The 22,705-nt window shown below is 46.5% G+C and overlaps 1 protein-coding gene across 4 annotated transcripts in view; it reads left to right on the top strand.

Annotated features, from left to right (window-relative positions):
- Window positions 1–2,194: 2,194 nt before the first annotated feature.
- The window catches only part of LOC110568547 (WASH complex subunit 2-like), a 42,056-nt gene continuing 21,545 nt past the window's right edge, over window positions 2,195–22,705 (top strand). The window contains exons 1-6 of one of the 4 annotated variants that reach the window (XM_064372138.1): window positions 2,195–2,314; window positions 3,131–3,299; window positions 5,246–5,396; window positions 13,989–14,063; window positions 16,082–16,113; window positions 22,125–22,213. In XM_064372138.1, the coding sequence (XP_064228208.1) occupies window positions 13,991–14,063; window positions 16,082–16,113; window positions 22,125–22,213 (194 nt within the window). In that variant the 5' untranslated portion in view covers window positions 2,195–2,314; window positions 3,131–3,299; window positions 5,246–5,396; window positions 13,989–13,990. Of the gene's footprint in view, window positions 2,315–3,130; window positions 3,300–5,245; window positions 5,397–11,541; window positions 11,766–13,988; window positions 14,064–16,078; window positions 16,114–22,124; window positions 22,214–22,705 lie in introns of those variants that run through there. The other 3 variants (XM_064372137.1, XM_064372136.1, XM_064372135.1) reach the window with 3 other exon arrangements.

Raw genomic sequence — 22,705 nt, 5'->3', positions numbered from 1 at the left:
AGGAGGGCAGTTGGGGCCAGGCCCCGAGCAGCCCCCTGGTAGGTGTTGAGTGAATGAGTAGGGGTGGGGGGGGGGGAGGCTGGGGAAGGTACCCAGGATGTGTTCCTCCCACCCCCCAGCCTTGTCAGGCCTCCAGCTCCTGCTGAGCTCTTGCATGGTGGCCCTTTCCCACTTACAGCTCACTGCCTTGGACTAGGTCCCAGCCGATGGCCTGGCAGAACTGTCCTCTCTCTGTTCTTACCCAGTACGACCTAGATGGGAGCCAGTAAGCACATGGAATGAGCATAGCCCTGAGGGGTCAAAAGTGTGTGAGGAAGAAAGGGAGGGAGGGAGGGAGGAAAGGAGGGAATGGAGGGAAGGAAGCACAGGAGGGAAAGAGGGAGGCAGGGAGGCAGGGAGGAAGGGAGGGAGGGAGGAAGGGGGCAGTGAATGACTGCGCATACAAAGGAGTGAGTGAATGAATGCCCAAACCAAGAAATGAGTGAATGAATGCACACACAGAGGAATGAATGAATACACATAAAGGAATGCATGCACACAACAAAGAGTGAATGAATGAATGCTCACAAATGAATGAATGAGTGAATGTACTCACCAAGGATTTAGTAAATGAACGCACATACAAAGGAATGAGTCAATGTATGAATATGCCACTTGTGGGGTGTGAAAAAGGCCTGAAGAGACCCTCAGATGAGAGGCCCCCACATGTGCCTTTGCTGCTGAGGGACCTGGACATGCCGGTGCCTGGGAGAAGGGCTTGTGCTTGGGGTGAATTGGCTCACCGGTGACTCATCAAGTGTCACAAGTAACCCTGAGCAGCAGGCTTCCCCTCCCGAGCCTTAGCCCCACCAGATGTAACATGGGTTAGAAGAACGACCTCATGGCGCTTTTCTGAAAATTCAGTGGATGAAACTTGGTGGCTCACACCTGTAATCCCAGCACTTTGGGAGGCCAAGGCGATTAGATCACTTGAGCCCAGGAGTTTGAGACTAGCCTGGGAAACAGTGAGACCCTGTTTTGTTAAAAAAACAAAAATGAAAATTCAATGGGGTGATGGGTGTGCCAGTTCTAGAGCTGTGACATTTGTTTATTTGGTTCAACCCAAGCCACTTCAAACAACTGAGCCTCCCCAGCCGGTGGGCCAGGCCTCTCAGTGCCACTCTGGCCGAGGCCGTGTGTGTGTGTGTGTGTGTGTGTCCTTCCTTTAACTGTCCTCATTCTTTCCATCGTGTGTGTGTGTGTGTGTGTGTGTGTGTTGCTCTCTCATACACACATACTTGTCGAATTTGCATGCTGTGACACAGACACACAGTCATACTTCCTTTTTAAAAGCTTTTATTTATTTATTTATTTATTTATTTATTTTTTTTTTTTTTTTTGAGACGGAGTTTCGCTCTTGTTACCCAGGCTGGAGTGCAATGGCGCGATCTCGGCTCACCGCAACCTCCGCCTCCTGGGTTCAGGCAATTCTCCTGCCTCAGCCTCCTGAGTAGCTGGGATTACAGGCACGCGCCACCATGCCCAGCTAATTTTTTTGTATTAGTAGAGACGGGGTTTCACAATGTTGACCAGGATGGTCTCGATCTCTTGACCTCGTGATCCACCCGCCTCGGCCTCCCAAAGTGCTGGGATTACAGGCTTGAGCCACCGCGCCCGGCCTAAAAGCTTTTATTTTTAAAGGCACGATCTTGCTCCGTCGCCCAGGCTGGAGTGCAATGGCACAATCGCAGATCACTGCGATGAACGCCTTCCGGGTTCAGGGAATCAGTGGAGGCGGCGGCCCGCCCCGCCCCGCCCCGCCCCGCCCCGCCCCGCCCGGAAGTAGAGGAGGCGGCGCCCGACCGGAGGGAGTCAGCGGAGGTGGTGTCCCGGCCCGGCCCGGCCCGGCCCGGCCCGTCCGGAGGGAGTCAGCGGAGGCGGCGACCCGACCCGACCCGACCCGACCGCAAGGAGTCAGCGGAGGCGGCGGCGGCCCGGCCCGGCCCGGCCCGGCCCGGCCGGAGGGAGTCACCGGAGGCGGCAGCCTTGCCCGACCCGGCCGGAGGGAGTCACCGGAGGCGGCAGCCTTGCCCGACCCGGCCGGAGGGAGTCACCGGAGGCGGCAACCCGACCCGACCGGAAGGAGTCAGCGGAGGCGGCAGTCCGGCCCGGCCCGGCCCGGCCCGGCCCGGCCCGGCCGGAGGGAGTCAGCGGAGGCGGCAGCCCGGCCTGGCCAGAAGTAGTCAGCAGAGGCCGCGGCGCGGTCAGAGCGAGTTTCTTTGCAGAAGCCGTGGTGGCTTCCACGTGATGGTTGAGGACTACACACATCTCTGCGGTAAGTGGCGGGGACTTGTACCCCACCGGGAATCCTCCCGACCTCCCTGCTCCTTCTCCGCGGCTCCGTGCTTTCCAGTCCTGACTTCTTTGTGGGCATTTGGGCCCCAGTCGTCCGTGTGGGGGCGGTTGTAGGGTACTGGCTGTGACAGCGTCCACAACCCTGCCGGGAAGGCTGTGTCCATGCATCCTAGACCTGCATCCAGTGTCTAGGAGTGCACAGGCCCTGAGCCATGGTGAAGTCTGGGACCTGGATCCCTCCGAGCCCCACGGCCCTCTGAGCTGGAGTATCCTACCTACAGTGTATGAGTTCCTTTTTTCTAAAACCACACCTGCATTCCTCCTCTTTTTTTTTTTTTTTTTTTTTTTTAAGAGACTGAGTCTGGCTCTTGTCACCCAGGCCGGAGTGCAGTGCCGCAATCTCAGCTCACTGAAAGCTTCACCTCCCGGGTTCAGGCAGTTCTGTCTCAGCCTCCTGAGTAGCTGGGACTACAGACACCCACCACGATGACGCCTGGCTACTATTTGTGTTTTTAGTAGAGGTGGGGTTTCACCATATTGGTCAGGCTGGTTTCAAACTCCTGACCTCAGATAATCCGCCCAACTAGACCTCCCAAAGTGCTGGGATCACAGGCGTGAGCCACCTTGCCGGGCGAATTACGTTTTCCTAATGAATAGCTCATTTTGAGGACGTAATCTCTTACCTGTTTTTCGATTTTATGTCTGCAGGATTGCCTGGTCAGGTTCTAGATTGGATTTTTCTGCTACTTGGTAGTGTTTTTCTGTGTGTGTGTACACGTTGGTCTCACCGTTTCAGATCCTTCTGAGTACGTGGGCCTACCTGCTCCGAGCCGGCTTAGAGTTGAAGGAGTAGTAGCTGCCCATGCTGGAGGCTGGAGCCTGGAGTCTGCAGTATCCCCTCGCCTCGCCTCGCTGTTGCGGTTGCGGTTGGTGGCGGTGACGGAGACTACAGCGCAGCTGGAAAGGTAAAAAGATGGTGGGATAGGTTCGCCGTCCTGGCCCGCACAGCCTGAGGCATGGGGGACGGCTTGCGGGTGCCCTGCCATGGGCAGTGGGCACTATCCAGGGTGTCGCTGCTGGTGTTGCGGGGGCTGGTTGGGGGGTTATTTGAGGCGCCACTGCCCGCATAGGGGAGAGGGTTGGGGGCCCTTTCCTGGGATGTGCTGCCCATTGCTGGGGGCTGGGGTGGGGCCTGTCCCAAGCGGTACTGTCAGCAGCAATGGGGTATCTTGTGGGCACTGTCCAGGGATGTACTGCCCTAGGTAGGGGGTGAGTTGGAGGAGCTATCAGGTGCTGCAATGCCCTCGTCTGGGATGGGTTGGTGGCACTGTGGGGTGCAACACTGCCAGCGGTGAGGGATGGGTTGGGGGTGTTATCAGGTGTTACATTGCCCCCAGTGGGTGGGGGGTGTGCTATCCAGGACATCGTTGCCTGTGTCTGGGAGCTGTTTGGGGGCACCATCCAAGGCTGCATTGCCCACACGGGGAGCAGGTTGGGGGCACTATCCGGGGCCGCAGTGCTGGCGGTGGAGGATGGGTTAGGGTTCCGGTGGGGTGGAGGGGTGGTGTTAAAGGCGCCATGGGGACTACACTGAGACAGAGGTTGGGGGGCTTGTTGGGAGAGCTACACAGGGTTGGACTGCCTGTGGAGGGGGGTAGAGGGTTGGTGGGGGAACTGTGGGGGCCGGATACACAGCCCGAGTGGTGGAGAGGCGGCGGGTGGGTCAGGTGCTCCCAGGGATCTGCACTGCCTGGCAAAGAGTGGGTGAGTGTGCTATTTCAGGCTGCGTGGGTTGTGACAGGGGCAGGTTGGGTGCACTGTCGGGCTACCTGAGCTATCCATGGTGGTACTTCCCAAGGTGGAGAGGGAGTTTGGAGTGCTGTCTGTGGCTGCACTGCCCAAGGCAGGGGGTTGGTTGGGGGCTCTATCCAGGGCCGCACTGGTCCCGACGGGGAGTGAGTTAGGGCACCCACTGTTCAGGGTTGCAGTGCCCGCAGTGGGGGGTGGTTTGGGTGCCATATGGGGGCATCACTGCCTGCGGTGGGGGTCTGCTTGGGGACCCTATCTGTGGCTACACTGCCCACCCCAGGGAGCCTGTTGGGGCGCTCTCCCGGGCTGTGCTGCCCGTGGCAGGGGGTTGGTTTGCGGGTGCCATCGAGTGCTGCAGTGTCTAAGGCAGGGGCGGGGGCAGGTTAGGGGCTGCCATCGTGTGCTACACTGCTGGTGGTGGGGGATGGGGTGTTGGCACTGTCTTGGGGCTACACTGCTGGTGGTGGGGGATGGGGTTTTGACACTATCCTGGGGCTACGCTGCCGGTGGCAGCGGATTAGGGGCTCTGTCGGAAGCTGCACTACCAGTGGCAGGCGATGGAGGTTTCGGTGACAGCGGTGGTCTCTGAGAGAGGAGTGGTCCTGCTCTCCCCGGACTCTCAACTCTAAAGGACCATCTCCTCCCGCGGGGCGGGCACATGTTTCTGTGAAAATCCTGATCACAGCAGGGCACCCAGACCCATCATGGTTCCCAGGCCTGAGCCCTCACATTCTGTGCTGCAGAGCCTGCCAGGGATGCCCAGGCATGCAGTAGCAGACACCGTGGGGTGACAGGGCCCTGTGGGTGGAGGTCTCAGGAGTGGGAACCGGCACATTGGTGGGGAGGGCTGGCTGGGTCTGAGTTTCTGCTGCTCCTGCTTCCCGAGCACAGCCTGGGTGGTCCCGGTGGTTCCTGTGGAGCGGGAAGCCCAGGCCCCATCGTGTCTCCAGTCTCCACTCCCTAGCCAGTTTGGGCCAAAAGGAGATGCTGTGGACTGTGGAGGGTGGGTGTGAGTGCCTTCACTGAAACTGGCCCGTGCCACCCAGTGGCCAGCAGGACAAGGTGGGGGTCTAACGCTACCACTCTCCGTGTCCCGTTCTAGGCTTTTCTGGCTTTGCCCGCCCAGCTGCTCCATGCCAGGAGAAGGCAGATCCATCTGCTGCATGCTGGAGGCTGGAGCCTGGAGCCTGTGGCACCACGGCTCGCCTCGCTGCGGTGGGTGGCAGCGACGGAGACTGCAGAGCGCCGGAGAGGTAGGAGCGTGGCTGGCTGCCACCGGGGCAGGGACAGGGGTGCAGAGGTGGCCAGGTGGCAGCCTCTGAGGCGGCCTCAGTCCCCGGGTCTCCCCCTGCTGGTTACTGCAGGCAGAGCTGGGGCTGCCACCGCTTCTGCCGCGTCGTGTGCAGGTGGCAGCTACGGTTGAGCCCGTGGCAGAGGGTGGCAGTGCCTGTTCCCGCCCTCCTCCTTTTCCTTTTCGACCCTGGTTCAGGGTGCTGGTCACAGGTGCTGCGTACCCTACAGCCACTGAGATGGGGCTGGATGCCAGTTCCAGTCCTCCTCCTGCTTCGAGGCCTGATTTAGGCACCGCAGCAGGGTCTGGCCCTTGGGTCCGCGTTGCTGCTGGAGGCGGGCAGGATCCTGGGTTGCCACCACACTGCTGAATGCCATCTATAAGTGGCAGGTGCAGCAGAACGCACGGGAGGCTGCAGGGCTGGTCTCAGACAGCCTGGGGGTCGCCCAAGGCACCTCCCCCTAACCCTACGACCCGTGCATCCTTGGCCCAAGCCCAGAGTGTGGGGTCGCGGGCTCTGGGCCCACTGCAGCACCCACGATGAGGCTGAGCACCGGTTTCCATCACCTTGCAGCTGTGCCGCCGACAACCTAGATTAGGCGCCGTGGTGACATCCGGTCCCGGGTTTCCTGCTGCTGGTGGGGGAGGACAGGGCCAGGGGTTGCCACCGATAGTGACTTGCGCCGTCTCCAGGTGGGAGCTGTAGCTGAGCCCCTGGCAGATTCTGGCAGGGCTGCTCCCCGAGGGCGTTGAGGGCCGTGGAGTGTACCGCGCCATCCCCCACCCTAGGGTCCACTTTTCCTTGGGCCTGGCCCAGAGCACAGGTTTGCAGGCGCTGGGCACTGTAGTAGACACAGAGTTGTGACTGAGCACCTCCTGCCCTCCTGCATCTGCGGGCTGACTGTGGCAGTATCTGTTCCTGGGTTCCATGCTACTGGGGCCAGTGTCCAGGGATGCCACCGCTGCTGCCCCATGGCATGTGTAGGCTGCTGCGGCAGCTGATCCCAGAGCAGAGGCTGTCAGAGCTGGTCCCAGATAGCCTGAAGGTCGCCTAGTGCACCAGCCAAAGGGTCCGTTCTTTCTTGGCCCACGCCCAGAGTGAGGATTGCAGGCTCTGGGCACTGCACCACTGGCATGGGGAGACGAGTGGAGGGGGCTCCCTTACCTGCTCCACACAAAGCCCAAGTTGTCAGGAGTCAGCTCTCTCTCCAGCATGCCCCAGTCTCATCCTTGGTTAGCCCAGAGCACAGAGAGGCCCACTCAGTCCTGGCTCCATATCTTGTGCCAGGCAGGCACAGAGGCACAGAGCCCGACAGCCTCAGCAGCTTTGTCTGCGGCTGGGCGCCTCATCTTGACCATCTGCCCAGGCGGGCACAGCCTCCAGCATTGCTTCCCAGACAGCTCCAGGGTGCTTCCTCCCTGGCCCCTTCTTCCGGTTCCCAGACCCAACAGCAAACCACCCCCACCCCAGGCAGCACATCTGTTGCCCGTGGGGCACTTACTGCTTGGCCTCCCAAAGTGCTGGGATTACAGGTGTGAGCCACTGCGCCCAGCCTGTGGGAACTGTTTTAAATGTTGGCCGAGAAGAGGAAACCTTGAAAAGTGGCAGGGAAACAGCATTTCCTGACCGCACGCCCCACACCAGCCAGCTATCAAAAGCTCCGCTAGGAAAACATATTCAGAGAGGTCTGGTAACTTACCTCAGGTCACACAGCAGGTGAGAGGCAGAGTGGTAGGCGAACCCAGGCCTGCTGGGCTAGTTTCTCCCCCCGTCACGTGGCCCTGGGCCACCTCTCAGGCACAGCAGAAACCCACCCAGGAAGACAAACCTCGAAGGCTTTCCAAACTTGAAAGTTTGGGAAGTCGGGAAATCTCTCGTGCAAGGCTGAGACCTTTGACGCCCCTGGGGGAGTGGACTTAGGGGAACTGGGCCGTGCGTGTGAACGCTAGGCTGATGAAATTTACCTCCATTCATACGTTGGAGTGTTGGGGAGGTCCCTCCACACACACGTCGTCGTCATCACAGCTCCCATAGCCCGGGTCCCCCTCTGCACACCCCACAGAGGGACCTGAGGTGATGGCTTTGGCCTTGTGATCGTTGGTGCTGTTGAACTTGTGGCCCTGAGGCTGGCCGCCTCGTGGAGGTCTGACTGGGATCATAGCAGCTGACTGGTCCCCAAGGCCCGGGGAAGTTTCCAAAGCAGCTTTCTGACCTAGCTTGGAATGGGGAGGTTGGCTTCTAAGCTTCACTGTCTCAGATCATTAGAAATGGAATTTTTACTTCGGTAGCTTCTCGTGACGTATGGAGGGTTTTTCTTTGCACTGAGGATTCAGCTTTCAATTCTGGCCCTGAGCTGCCTTGGGGCCCGGGGAGTAAGGACAGCCCCTACCTCCTCGTGCAGAAGCCCCCTTGACCCTTTCATTCAGCGTTCCCCACACACCTCTGGGCTTCTGTCTAGCATACAGAGCTATAGCTTTGATTGCATGTTGATCCATCTCAAGTCAGACTCCGGGGGGTGGGGGGCACAGCCAGGCCATGGATGCTGAACAGACCCCCAAGGGAAGCCCAGGCTGGACACGGGACCAGTGCAACCACAGCATGTTGTGGTGGGGACCCCTGCAGTGCGCAAACAACGTGACTGTGGGGTGCGCCTCAGGCAGAGCTGGGATTCCCACCCAGTCCCTGCACCTCCCAAGCCCCAGCCCCCAGCTTCAGGCTGCACACTGTCCCTTCCCAGACCCACGCTGTCTCACAGCACGTCTCTGTCATGTGCATTTGTCTCTGGAACTGCCCCCAGGAGCATAAAGCCCTCTCCAGCCCTAGACCCTGTGCTTGGGAAGGCAGAGGCGGGCGTCTGCTCAGAGATTTTGTGTTTTCAAAATCTCTGGTTACTTGGGTTTCTAACCCTTCCCCTCAACTATGTAGATGGTATTCTAGTGTTTCCCTGAATTTTCTATCACAGAGGAAAAGCCAGGGTCAGTCTGATTTGCATTCATTTCTAGGTACTTGTCTCAGATCCTGGAATGGTTTAAAGTTTTCCAGCATTTCAATACATATTCTGCCAGGATATGTCTATGTGAGGATTTCTTTTTATAGAACATGATTTTTTTAAAGGTCAAGAAAAAGTGTTCTCTTTGTTGTTGTTGTTGTTGTTGTTGTTGTTGTTGTTGTTGTTTTTCATTAGCTTGTTGTTCTACTCTATTCTGAAAATTTTATTATATTAATATTGGAGTTTTAAAATTGGGTTTCACAGAGCTCTCCTTCTCATCACTTTGATTCAGTTATCCTTTTCCTCTATGTTCTTGGAGAACTTCTCCAACGTAGTCTTGAAATCACTGATTTGATTTTCTTTTTTTTGCAGTATCAGTCTTGCTGATAAATATCTTCATGTGGATACTTAAATGCTTTTTGATTCCTTGCAAATCTTTTTTTTTTTTTTTTTTTTTAAATTGTACTTTAGGTTCTGGGTTACATTTGCAGGTCATGCAGGATTGTTGCATAGGTACACACATGGGAATGTGGTTTGCTGCCTCCATCTCCCCGTCACCCACATCTGGCATTTCTCCCCATGTTACCCCTCCCCAACCTCCCCACCGTCCCCCACTGTCCCTCCCTCGGCCCTTGCAACAGACCCCAGTGTGTGATGTTCCCCTCCCTGTGTCCACGTGTTCTCATTGTTCAACGCCTGCCTATGAGTGAGAGCGTGTGGTGTTTGATTTTCTGTTCTTGTGTCAGTTTGCTGAGAATGCTGGTTTCCAGATTCATCCACGTCCCTACAAACGACATGAACCCATCGTTTCTTAGGGCTGCATGGTATTCCATGGTGCATATGTGCCGTATTTTCCTTGTCCGGTCTATCGTCGATGGGCATTTGGGTCGGTTCCGGGTCTTTGCTATCGTAAACAGCGCCGTTATGAACGTACGTGTGCGTGTGTCCTTCTAATAGAGTGATTTATAATCCTTTGGGTATATTACCCAGTATTGGGATTGCTGGATCAAATGGAATGTCTATTTCTAGGTCCTTGAGGAATTGCCACACTGTCTTCCACAATGGTTGAACTAGTTTACACTCCCACCAACAGCGTAAAGGTGTTCTATATCTCCACATCCTCTCCAGCGTCTGTTGTCTCCAGATTTTGTAATGACCGCCATTCTAACTGACGTGAGATGGTCCCGCAATGTGGTTTCGGTTTGCATTTCTCTAATGACCAGTGATGATGAGCACTTTTTCATATGTTTGTTGGCCTCATATATGCCTTCTTTTGAAAAGTGTCTGTTCGTATCTTTCTACCACTTTTGCTTTTTTCTCGTAAATCTGTTTCAGTTAGTTCTCACTGAGATTTGAGACTGTTTAATACATACGGTGTCTGGCATGTAGAAGGGACTTCATCGGTGTTGAATGAAGAAGTGGCATTTTAAAATTCACATTAAAAAAAGTTTTTTTAAAAAAATATGCCAATCTATAATGTCACTTCCCCTCCAACCTTGACTTCTACCTGTTCTTTCTGATATGATTTGGTCATGTCCCCACCTAAGTCTCATCTTGAATTGTAATCCCCATAATCCCCACATGTTGAGGGAGAGACTCAGTGGGTGGTAATTGGATCATGGGGGCAGTTTCCTCAATGCTATTCTTGTGATAGTCAGTTCTCCTGAGATCTGATGGTTTTATATGTGTTTGACAGTTGCTCCTTTACACACACTCTGTGGCCTGCTGCCATGTAAGAAGTGACGGCTTCCCCTTTTGCTATGATTGTAAGTTTCCTGAGGCCTCCACAGCCATGTGGAATGTGTCAATTAAACTTCTTTCCTTTATAAATTACCCAACCTCAAGTATTTCTTTATAGCAGTGTCAACATGAAGCAATCCACTTTCTGATAATCACACTTGAGGAATTGGGGAATTCATACTACCTTGGATTAAATAATGGCCCCAGCCTGAGAGTCATGTAACATTGGGGAGATAACTTACCTTCTCCATCTCAATGTCTTCTCTAAAATCTGTGAGATTGTTTCTGAGGGCTAAATGAGCATAGCCCTCTTGGAACACTGTCAGGCACATACTGCTTGCCAGATGTCGAGTATTCATCTTTATTGAGTTAGGACTGTGGTACCCCACTTTATGGCTCTTGATTTTGTCTAACAAAATCATACTTAGAGCTTTGTTAGTAAAAGAAAATCTGAAAGTCCCTACGTGGAAGGAAGAAACGGGGGGAAAAAAGGGAGTTGGTAAGTTTCAGCATTTCAGAAGGTTTCTATTTTATGGAGAAGGAGGTGGAGGCAGGATAGGTCCCAAGGTGTCATTCAAGACACACAGCCATAACTCTTTAGTGAGAGTAGAGCTAGGGCCCCAGGTATTGCTGTGATCAAGTTGCAGACAAAAACTACCACTCTTTGGAAGACAGGAGAGGAGTATTTCATTACAAACGCAGTGAACAATTCAGTTGTATCTACATTCAGTTAGCAAATAAAAGTTATTCAACTTGGTTGCTAATGGGACCCACTCTACTAACTGAGACTTTGTATAGAACTCATAGGGTAAGATGGCTTCCAGTAATGAACCACCCTGTGCTTTTCTTAGGACTAAAAAGCTCAGGAAACTGGTGATGAATGAAAACCTTAGTCCCACTGGCACTGCATGAGGAGCCAGGAGAGCAGCAGCATCATAAACCACAGGGTGGGGCAGCCCAGGCTGCGGGGGAGGGGCGGAATCCAGGGTGGGGCATTGTGAGTTATGGGGCGGGGCATTCTGAGGCCAGTGGGCCAGTGGGCTTCAGTCTGTAGGTGACTGCAGAAGGAGGAGGAGCTCCTTTTGTACTGTCTTGAGGCAGTTGTTGTGTCTCCCAGCGCTCGTTGGGTTGACAACCTATTAAATAAGTCGGCTGTTCTTCACTCTCCCAAGCAAGTCAACTCAAGGGAGGCGGCAGGGTGCGGGCCTTGGCCCGAGCCCCGGCTGGGGCTGGGGCTGGGGCTGGGGCTGAGCTGTGGGGTGGGCAGGCGAGCAGCGGTGATACCATCTCTGCCAAGTGCAGCATAACCTCGGCCTAGGGCAGCGGGAGTGCGTGGCCAACACTGTGAGCAGAGGCACAGGTGGCGGCAGACAGTCCAATGGGGTGCATACTGACCTGTTGTGTGTGCCCCAAGGCCAGCCCTGAGTTGGAACAGCATGAGGGGTCAGGGTGTCCCCCTCAATCTGAGGTCTGTGAGGCATCAGCTGAGGACACAATAGCAGCAGCGCCCATGGCTGCTGTTGAAGAGCCTGCTGAATTGATTGTTGAAGCTGATGTAGGACTTCACGTCCACCACATCCGTGACCGAGAGATGCCTGAAGGTAAGGAGGTGACGGTGCCATCTGCCCTGGCCACACCGCTGGCTGCTGCTGTCCCCAAGGTTCCCTGGGGGACATCCCGAACCTCAGGCTCCTTTTTACCTGTAACCAGCTTTTCCAGGGCTGGCCAGGAGCAAAGGCTGGCTCTGCCTTGCATTCCCATTCCCACCGCTCAGTCTTTCTCCACGGAGTCCAGTCAATTTCTTTTCTCCTCCCCTCCCAAACACCCAGTTCTTGCTCCCTCATCTCATTCTCTCAGGCTGGCATGGGACCTTTTATTTATGGCTCGTCTTGTCGGTAGCTCTATTTATTATTCTGTGGGACTTTGTTGAGGCTTCTTTGGAATATTCTCTTCCCTTTTTCAATACAAACTTAAATATTCCAACTTTCCAGTATCCATCCCATTCTTTCTTTGTACCTATCCAGATGGTACCTAAGTGAAGGAACCAGCTAAGTGCCTAATTATTTCCTGTGTTAAAGTAGCTAAATCTGAAGACAATTCATACTGAAATATTTGGGGATTTCTTATTTAAAATCAGAACGAAGGTTGCCATGGGAGAGATAATAGGGTATTCTCAATGGGTTGCTTTAAGTCATCTTAATAGGCACTGTTTCTTCTAACTGTAATTTGAACACAAAAGGAAAGAAAATGGAAGGTGCTTAAAATAATTGTGAAAGGTATGAAATGTCATGGACAGGGTTACAAAAAAATGGATATTTTCCCCCCCAAAGTACTTTACCCATGAAGCTCTGATTACTTTAAAATTCTTACTTTAACACAGAATGTATCTCTAGATTTATTCTGGTGACTTAACAGACTTTATTTACCTTCTTGTTCTAAAAGAGAGGTAGGGGATGGTTCGTGGTCAAAACTTTCAAAAGACATGAACTGTAAAGGTAGACTTTTAATGTGTAAGATACTAAGATTGAAGGTTAAAATGCCAGACCTTGCCTGTGTAAGAGTGTCTGTTGCCATGGCTTCCCCTTTGTCCTTCCCTCTCCTGACAATAGCATGTTGTTCAAAGATAAGAAACTAAAGCTCAAGAAGCTGGAAGTCATCATCCTCAGCAAACTAACACAGGAACAAAAAGCAAACACCGCATGTTCTCTCTCATAAGTAGGAGTTGAACAGTGAGATCACATGGACACAGGGAGGGGAACATCACACACTGGGGCCCTTCAGGGGCCAGGGGTTAAGGGGACAGAGAGCATTAGGACAAATACGTAATGCATGTGGGATTTGAAATCTCGATGATGCGTTTATAGGTGCAGCAAACCACCATGGCACATGTGTAGGTATGTAACAGACCTGCACGTTCTGCACATGTTTCTCAGAACTTAAAAAACAAAAAAACAAAAAAAATTTAGTTGGGCTCTTAATTTTTTTCGGAGGTAGGATAATTAAGACTCATGATGAGTGTGACTTTGTAACCTGGAGTACTATACTCACTTTTCAAGATGTTTAAGGATTTAGAATAAACAGATATGTGAGTTGATTATATTTTTATACACAAAATATGTCAGTACTTGTGTAAACTTATACTCTGGTTGCTGGTGTAAGGAAAGCCTGTGAGTGATTTTACATACCAGTTCATAGACTGGTAGTGTTGGATGAGAGCCCAAAAAAGGCTCTTTATTGTCATTCTTTAGGATTACAACACAGTTTATGTATGTCTCATTTATCCCTTTCCAATCCAAAGGCCTGTGTATGTTCTCCCTATATATTGCTAATGAAGACTTAGAGATCTTACACTACTGTGGAAGATAGCTACTCAATGGAACTAAGGTTCTATGTCCTCAGAGTGACATGGAAGTGACAGATATGCTAAATTTACTTTTTTTTTAAATGTTTGAGCTCCAGAATAAATAATATATTTTGCCTATAAAATAGACCTGTCTTTAAAACGTACGGCCATCTTGTTTTTTCTATGTAGTTGATTTTACACAACTCAAAGGAAACATTTACCTCTTTCTTTCTTTCTTTCGGAGGGTCTCACTATGTTACTCACGCTAGCCACAAATTCCTGACCTAGCCTTAAGGGATTTTCCCATCTCAGCCCTACAGACATGGGCCATCTTGCCTGGCTCCATCTTATGTCTACATATTCATTTCAGTGGATAAGAATAAAGGTAGAGGTAGTGAAATGGCCTACATACAGCAGTCGAAGAAATGAGTTGATAAACTGTTAAAAGTGATCACGTCTTTTTTCTTTTCTCCCTCTATAGGTATGGATTTGGAGCCCAACCCTTCTGACGATCCAGAGACAAGCACAATATTCCTGAGAAAATCTCGAACAGATGGTGAGACACCATTGTGTTTTCCACCAAGAAAAAGAGTGAAAACACTTCTTATTTGATCAAATGTATTGTAGAAAGTATTTTAGAAAAACTCACATTGGTTTAAATTTTTCAATTTTTCACATATTCACTTGTCTTGTCTTATTTTACCATGTGATATACTTTAATTGTTATTGTGTTAGTGAAAACATGTAAACTTTTTATTTGTACAGTTTACCATCTTTTTATCAACACCATTTGTCATGTGATGGAGGAGTTGTAGATTTATCTTTATTTAATAATTCTTTGTCCCTTTTCCCTTGCTCCAGAGAGTACATTTTAAAGTTGACTGATAGAACTTAGGCTTCACCTTGGTTTCCATTTAAACAAATTTAAAAAAAAGAAATAGTTGTTCATCAACAAGGATTGAATCTGTGATTTTGGCCTCCTCTTCCACAGTCCTCCGACCACATGCATTTATCACATCCAAGTTTATGCTAATCAAAACTTCTATTAACCTTTTAATTTGATGTAATGTAAATTTAAACATGCCCTACTCCTGCTTATTTTCCTCAGTGTTATGTTAAATCCTTGTTTGTTTGCTAAAAAGCCATACACAGCCAAGTTTTCCTGTTGATTTAAGCAGCAAGAATACAAGTGAGGATCTATAATCGTATGTGAAGTGATGCAGCACAGTAAAATAATGGGAGTTTGTAACCTTTGTTTCTTGTAGTTTGAGTAGACTTTGCCTGTCTTGAGTCAGTTATTTCTGTCTAGAATTTGTGTTCATTTATGCATTGCTATAAAGAGATACCTAAGGCTGAGTCTTTTATAACAAAAAGAGGTTTAATTGGCTCATAGATCTTCAGGCTGTACAAGCATGGCTTCAGCATTTGCTTCTGGTAGGGTCCTCCGCAAGCTTACCATCATGATGGTAGGCAAAGGGGAAGCAGGTGGTTCCACACTGTGAGAGGGTGGGGCGGGGGTAGGGGGAAGGTGCCACGCTCTTTTGAACTACCAGAACGAGAATTCGCTTATTACCATGGGGATGGCACCAAGCCATTCATAAGGAATCCACCATGACCCAAATGCCTCCCACTAGGCCTTGTCTCCAACATTCAGGATCACGTTTTAACATGAGATTTGGAGGGGGAAATATCCAAACCATATCAGAATTGTTTCCCCAGTTCCTTCTAGAGCCATGGGCTTCTCACACGTAGAGAGCATGGAAGCAGTTAAAAAAAAAAAAAAAAAAAAAAGCTACTGTGTGTCCCTCACTGTTCAGTGATAGCAATGTTTGCCTACAAGGCCCTTTTAGCTTTAAAGGCAGAGGCAGTGTAGGAAACAAAGCATGGCCTAGGTCACTCTTGGAGCTTTTGTTATTCTGGCCTTTTTTTTAGGGAAAAAAAATGACTTTTTGTGCTGCAGACACCATGTTCAATGAGGTTTATATACTCATTTTAAAATCTAAACTTAAAAAGGTTACTTTCCTGTTGTGTAAAGACTCTTTTTTGGTTTTGTTTTGTTTTTAGTGACATATTAGTAGGTGACCACTAAGTGTGGTTCAAAATGCTTACTGGGATTCTGGTGCATCTAGAGATAGGTGCCTGGCCAGGAAGTAGTTCCTAGAGCTGTTAGCTCTTAAATTCTGGTAAAAAAGTAAGCTATGTGTAAATACAGAATGAGAAAATGCTAATGGATCATGGCTCATATATGCAACAGTTAAACTTTTTTATTAGCTAATTTTTTCATCTGGCCTCATTTTTTGGCCCTTTCCTTTTGTATACAAGGTTTCTTTCATTTGTATATAATAGAAACAAAAAGTAAACTAGTCCAAAAAGTGAAACAAAGTTTTTATATTTTGCTTTATGAGATGTATCATGCCAGCTAATTTAAATATGAATTGTTGAAATAATTTTTTAAAATTGAATTTGTTCCCATGTTATTTAGGAGTAATCAATAAGACGTTAACAACTAGTTTTATTTTATGGTATTTGTATTAGAAGTGACCAGTTTGTTTGTTCTTTTTTCTTTCTTAGTAGAAGAAATAAGAAAAGGCAACTATACAAAGCATGTAAGTAAACAGTCAAAAAGTTAAAAAACTGATAGTTTGACATAAAAGTATGTCTCTCTTAATTACTTTAAATTATAATGAGGACCCCATGCTGATAGCATGGACTTTTTTGTGGCTTTTCTAAATCTGTTACATTTTCCTAAGTATCAAATGTATTCAGAAAAGTCTTCAGCTTAGTGTGTCCACCTTTTAAGAATGTCTGACATTTAAGTTAAATTTCAATAGTCTGATTGTGGTATAAAGATCTGCCTTAAATATTGAGTCATATTTTTAATTTAGCTAAGTTAATTGTCAGCACTGTCTTTTAGTTAATTGTAAGCACTGTGTATTGACTTTCTGCCATAGCAGATGCAAGCATAGCTTCCTCACTACACCATGACCTTATTTTTCTCCCTCTGTTTCTTCCAATTGTAGCACACTTTTCCATTAAATCTAATATTTACATGATTATGACTATGCAAATATTATTCAGTGCTAAGTCATACGGTGTTGTCATTGTGCCTCTGCATTACATATTCCTTCATTTTTTCTCTGAACCAGTTCTGAAATCTGAGCACTTCTGCACTTCTTCTGGATCATCTTTCTTCCTAGCCTGTGTTACTTTACCCAGCCAAATGCAGTAAGTAGCCCCTGGCTGGTCTGTTTGCTTTCAAAACCATTATTTTTAGCATGAAACTAATTTTCTGACTATTCGTTTGCCTGTTTTCTAACAGCCATTTTCCCCATCAAGTGTTGTAGCATCTATCATGTGCCTTTCCAACTATTTTCCATCTGCTAAAATGTATCTGTTCCATTTTTCGTTGTTGTGGGGGTGGGGTGACAACTTACTTTGGCCTTTTGTCATCGTAATTCAATATACAGTGCTCGATGTTTGCTTTTCTGATTCTTTCTGTGACATCTCCTTAAAGTCTTTTGGGATCCTCTCATAACTGCTGTCTTGTGTGGGATCACCTGTGTCCTAGATTCTGTGTTTCCTTCAGTCCTGTTATCCTGGGTGGAGATGTTGAGAGATCTGCCCAGACTTAAAATCCCTCTTTTTTGATAGAGAGTAAACCTCTAGGTTGAATCTAAATTTTATGATTCTGAAGATATTCTACAATGTGCTCGCTTTACAATGTTGTTCTTACAATGGTGCCATTGTGTGATACATTGTTTGTAGTTGGCTTTTATATATCTGTAGAAACTTTTTTAGGAGCTTCTATCTCTCTGAGATTCTGAAACTTTGTAACAACAGCTCAGTGGGACTCTTTACATTTTATTGAGGCTACTAAGTCTGCAGACTGTCTGTGCTTGATAATTTGTTTTACTTTCTCTGTTACTTTATTTCTGATAGTCTTGTTATTCGTACACTAGGCTGCTTAGACCAGTATACCTGCATTGGTTTTTAATTTTTCCCCTTCTGTTTTTCAGTTTACCTTATTATTATAGATGGAGTTTTTTTCATGAATGCCCAGAGTCTTAGAAATATTTTAAGTTAGTTAAGATTTATTTATTTTTAGCCTGGTCAACATAGCGAGACCTCATCTCTACAAAAAGGTGAAATAACAAATTAGCCAGGTATGGTGGCATGTGCCTTCAGTTTTGCCTACTCAGGAGGCTAAGGTAGAGGATTGCTTGAGCTCAGGAGATTGAGGCTGCAGTTAACGATCATTGCACCACTGCCCTCCAGCCTGGGCCAACAAAGTGAGACCCTGACTCAGAAAAAGGAAAAATGTTATTCTTAGAAAACATATCTAAAATTTGTCCTGCCAGAAAGGAGAGAGAAAAACATAAACTTTAGTTTTCATTTTATTTTATGTTTGCTGGCAAAAATGCTGTCGTTGATTTATTTACATATTTTTATTCTATAGGTTTTGGGGGGAACAGGTGGTTATATGAGTAAATTCTTTAGTGGTGATTTGGGACATTTTGATGTACCCATCACTTGAGCAGCATCCACTGAAGCCAGTTTGTAGTCTTTTATCCCTCATTCCACTGCCATTCTTTCCACTGTGTCCCCAGAGTCCATTGTATCATTCTTATGCCTTTGCATCTTCGTAGCTTAGCTCCCAGGTATGAATGAAAACATACAGTGTTTAGTTTCCCATTCCTGAGTTGCTTCACTTAGAATAATGTCTCCAGTTCCATCCAGGTTGCTGGGAATGCCCCTAATTTATTCCTTATCATGGCTGAGTAGTGTTCTATGATATATACATGTGTATGTGTGTGTGTATATATATATGTGTGTGTGTTTCTATATATATACACACACACATTATACATAGACATATGACAGTTTCTTTATCCACTCATTGATTGATGGGCATTTGGGCTGCTTCCATATTTTTATACTTGCAAATTGTATTGCTGCAAACATACATGTGCAAGGATTGTTTTTGTATAATGCCTTTTTTTCCTCTGGGTAGATATCCAGTCGCAGGATTGCGGGATTGCATGGTGTTTCTACTTTTAATTGTTTAAGGAATCTCCACACTGCTTTCCATCGTGGTTGTACTAGTTTCCATTGTTACCAGCAGTGTAGAGAAGTGTTTTCTTTTCACTGCATCCACACCAACATCTATTATTTTTGTATTTTTTGATTATGGCCATTCTTGCAGGAGTAAGGTAGTATGACATTGTGGTTTTGATTTTCGTTTTCCTGATCATTCATGATGTTGAGCATGTTTTCATATGTTGGTTGGCCATTGGTATATCTTCTTTTGAGAATTGTCTATTTATGTCCGCCTACTTTTTGATGGGATTTTTTTTTTCTCTTGTCCATTTGTTTTTTTTTTTTTTTTAGATTCTGTGTATTAGTCCTTCATCAGATGTAGAGATTGTGAAGGTTTTCTCCCATTCTGTGGTTGTCTGTTTGCTCTGCTGATTGTTCCTTTTCCTGTACAGAAGCTTTTTCGTTAAGTCTCACCTGCTTAATCTTTGTTTTTGTTGCATTTGCTTTTGGGTTCTTGGCTATGAAGTCTTTGCCTAAGTCAGTGTCTAGAAGGGTTTATCAAATGGTATCTTCTAGAATTTTTATGGTTTATGGTTGTAGATTTATATCCTTGATCCATCTTGAGTTGATCTTTGTATACGTGAGCATTGAGGATCCAGTTTCATTTTCCTGCATGTAGCTTGCCAATGATTCCAGGCATTAAACCGTATATGGTTTAATTTTTCACATTATGTTTTAGTTGGCTATAGGTATTTGGGTCTATTTCTGGGTTCTCTATTCTGTATCATTGGTGTGTTTGCCTATTTTTATACCAGTACCATGCTGTTTTGGTGACTGTGGCCTTATAGTATAGTTTGAAGTCAGGTAACGTGATGGCTCTAGATTTGTTGGCTTTGCTTAGTATTGTTTTGACTAAGTAGGGTCTTGGTTTGTTCCATATGAATTTTAGGATTATTATTATTATTTTTTTTCTGTGAAGAATGATAATGGCATTTTGTTAGGAATTACATTGAATTTTTAGATTGCTTTTGGCAGTGTGGTCATTTTTACAATATTTATTTAAGCCATTCATGAGTGTGGGATGTCTTTCTATTTGTTTGTGTTATCCATGATTTCATTCAGCTATGTTTTATAGTTCCCATTGGCATATCAAAAAGGCATTTCATACCAGGGATACAGGGATGGTTTAACATATGGAAGTCAATAAATGTGATATATCACAGAAACAGAATTGAAAGCAAAAATCACATGATCATCTCGATAGATGCAGAAAAAGCATTTGACAAAATCCTTTTATGATTAAAAGGTTTAAAAAGCGTTTGACAGCATGCTTTTATGATTAAAACCCTCAGCAAAACTGGCATACAAGGGACATACCTCAATGTAATAAAGTCATTTATGACAGACCCACAGCCAACATAATACTGAGTGGCGAAAAGTTGAAATTACCCCTGAAAACTGGAACAAGGCAAGGATGCCCCAGTCTCACTACTTTTATTCAGCATAGTTAGTGGAAGACCTAGCCAGAGTAATCACACAAGAGAAAGAAATAAAGGGCATCCAGATCAGTAAATAGGAAGTCAGAGTGTCATTGTTTGCTGATAATATGAACGTATACCTAGAAAACCCTAAAGACTCCTCCAGAAAGCTCCTAGAACTGATAAATGAATTCAGCAAAGTTTCAAGATACAAAATTAATGTACACAGATCAGTAGGTCTGTTACACCCCAACAGCTACCAAGCTGAGAATCAAACTAAGAACCTCAACCCCTTTTACAATAGCTGAAAAATAAAGTAAAATACTTAAAGGTACACCTAACCAAGGAGGTTTAAGATCTCTACAAGGAAAACAATTTTAGTGTTTTTAATGGGTTAAAATGAGAGGCAGCAGGTACAATGGAAGAAGTCAGTGGGTGGGCACTGGTATCCAAGGGGAACTGGACCTTTGATGGTAAGGCTTTAGTTTTGACTTGTTAAATTACTAGGTATGATTATTTTCTAGTTTTTGTTATTATACCTTAAAACCACTAAGTAAGCCCTTCCATTTCTTGTTAAAGATCATAGCATTTCATACTCTGATTTATGCTGACTGAAGTTAGATGATTTGTTTCTATTTTGTGACACCGTAAATAATACCTATAAAGAGTGATCTGTTAGTAGTGTTTTTGTTTTAATTAAATGTAGTAAGATGTTTAGTCCAAATGATGACTCAGTTAATTTGTCAAACACTTGTTGAAGTTTTTGATTTATTCAGAATTCTATGCTCAGCAGCTGGATGTAGGAACAGTTAGGGCCCACTGTTACTTTTATAGAGAGGCATACTTTCTCATGAGAATACTTAGTCTCTTGTAACCAGTGGTCAGTCTGACTCATTAGTGTACCAAAGAAACATGTTTTGGTATGGCTGCTGGCAAACAGATCCAAGAGGGTAGATGTAGTCAAAGTTGCTGAAACAAGGAAAGAGAAAAGTGGTATTCTATGCAGAGAGTAGGGTATAGCAGGAAAATGCCTAGGGTGCAGCTCAAATGATTTATAGAATGAAATTAAGTTTTGAAATTAATGGCAAGTATTGTCGAAGAGTCTCATTTGAGTCATGTCATGGCTGTCTTATTTAAACTTGAAGGGAAAGTTAAATTTTTGTTTTGTTTTGTTTTGTTTTGTTTTTTTGAGACGGAGTTTCGCGCTTGATACCCAGGCTGGAGTGCAATGGCGCGATCTCGGCTCACCGCAACCTCCGCCTCCTGGGTTCAGGCAATTCTCCTGCCTCAGCCTCCTGAGTAGCTGGGATTACAGGCACGCGCCATCATGCCCAGCTAATTTTTTATATTAGTAGAGACGGGGTTTCACCATGTTGACCAGGATGGTCTCGATCTCTTGACCTCGTGATCCACCCGCCTCGGCCTCCCAAAGTGCTGGGATTACAGGCTTGAGCCACCGCGCCCAGCCAAAAGTTAAAATTTTTAAGTTGTCATCTGTTTTCAGGGTGTGAGAGAATGTTAAATTGTTACTAATTTTATCCTCCACATAAGAAAACAGGACTAGAGAAACCTATGGCTTCCTCACTTGTTGGTGGTCTAGCAACACTGGCACACAGAGTCTCTGAATCTGAAACTTGTTTTGTCACCTGAAATAATACATTTAGGATTAGTAATTTAGTAAATGTATTAGTCTTGTATTCACTGCAATAAAATGTTCTTCTACGATGCTATTTAATACATTACATTTTACTGTAGTAAATAAATAATAGAAATAGGAATTCTCAGCTGTTTTATATCACTATAGAAAAAAATAAAATCTTATGTTAAACTTTTCTCATTATTTTTAAAGGGAATTCATAAAATCCTTGTTGGGTTTGATGACAGGTACCTTATTTAGGGCAGCATTTTATAACCTGTATCTCAAACATCATCTCTGGAAGTTAAGAGCCTCCAATGAGTTCTCTATAGAGTGCACAAGATGCCACACTCAGGCAGTTCACAGAGTGTAAGAAATATCCTAGTGCTTTGTCATTTGACATTTTAACCAATAAAAAAATACACCTTGATAAGTTTAACTTACACTTTCTTTCCTTCCCCTTCAGGTATCTACTAGGCTGTATCGTTCATGTTCGACAGTTTTCCTTGACGACAGCACAGCCAGTCAACGTCATCTTAAAACGGCACTAAAGCTGTGAGTACAACCATAGTGTCAAGGGACAGATTCCTTTATTCTAAAATTAATTATTTCAGCCATTTGGTTGTCCTCTTCAGCAGTCATTTTAAGAAAGTGATGTCAACTATATATTGATATACAGATTCTAAATATTAAGTATCAATTTCTCTTTTAAAAAATCTTAGATGTCATGGTAGAAGGAAAAATCAGTTAGCAGATAAGCAATCCCAGCAAAGTATAGCTGTTTTTTTGGTGCCTTTATGCCTTAAGACAATGTTGACTGCAATGAAAAGGACACTTTATTAGATCCTTGACAGACAAGCAAATGCTGAGGGATTTTGTCATGGCTAGGCCTGCCTTACAAGAGTTACTGAAGGAAGCACTAAATATTGAAAGAAAAAATCGGTACCAGCTACTGCAAAAACATAGCAAAATACAAAGACAAATGACACTATGAAGAAACTGCATCAACTAATTTGCTAAATAACCAGCTAGCATCTTAATGACAGG

The sequence above is a fragment of the Aotus nancymaae genome, unplaced genomic scaffold (genome assembly GCF_030222135.1).
Source record: "Aotus nancymaae isolate 86718 unplaced genomic scaffold, 86718_ANA_hifiasm-v0.15.2.pri h1tg000684l, whole genome shotgun sequence".
Lineage (NCBI taxonomy): Eukaryota > Metazoa > Chordata > Mammalia > Primates > Aotidae > Aotus > Aotus nancymaae.
This window is presented reverse-complemented; position numbering and strand designations above follow the sequence as displayed.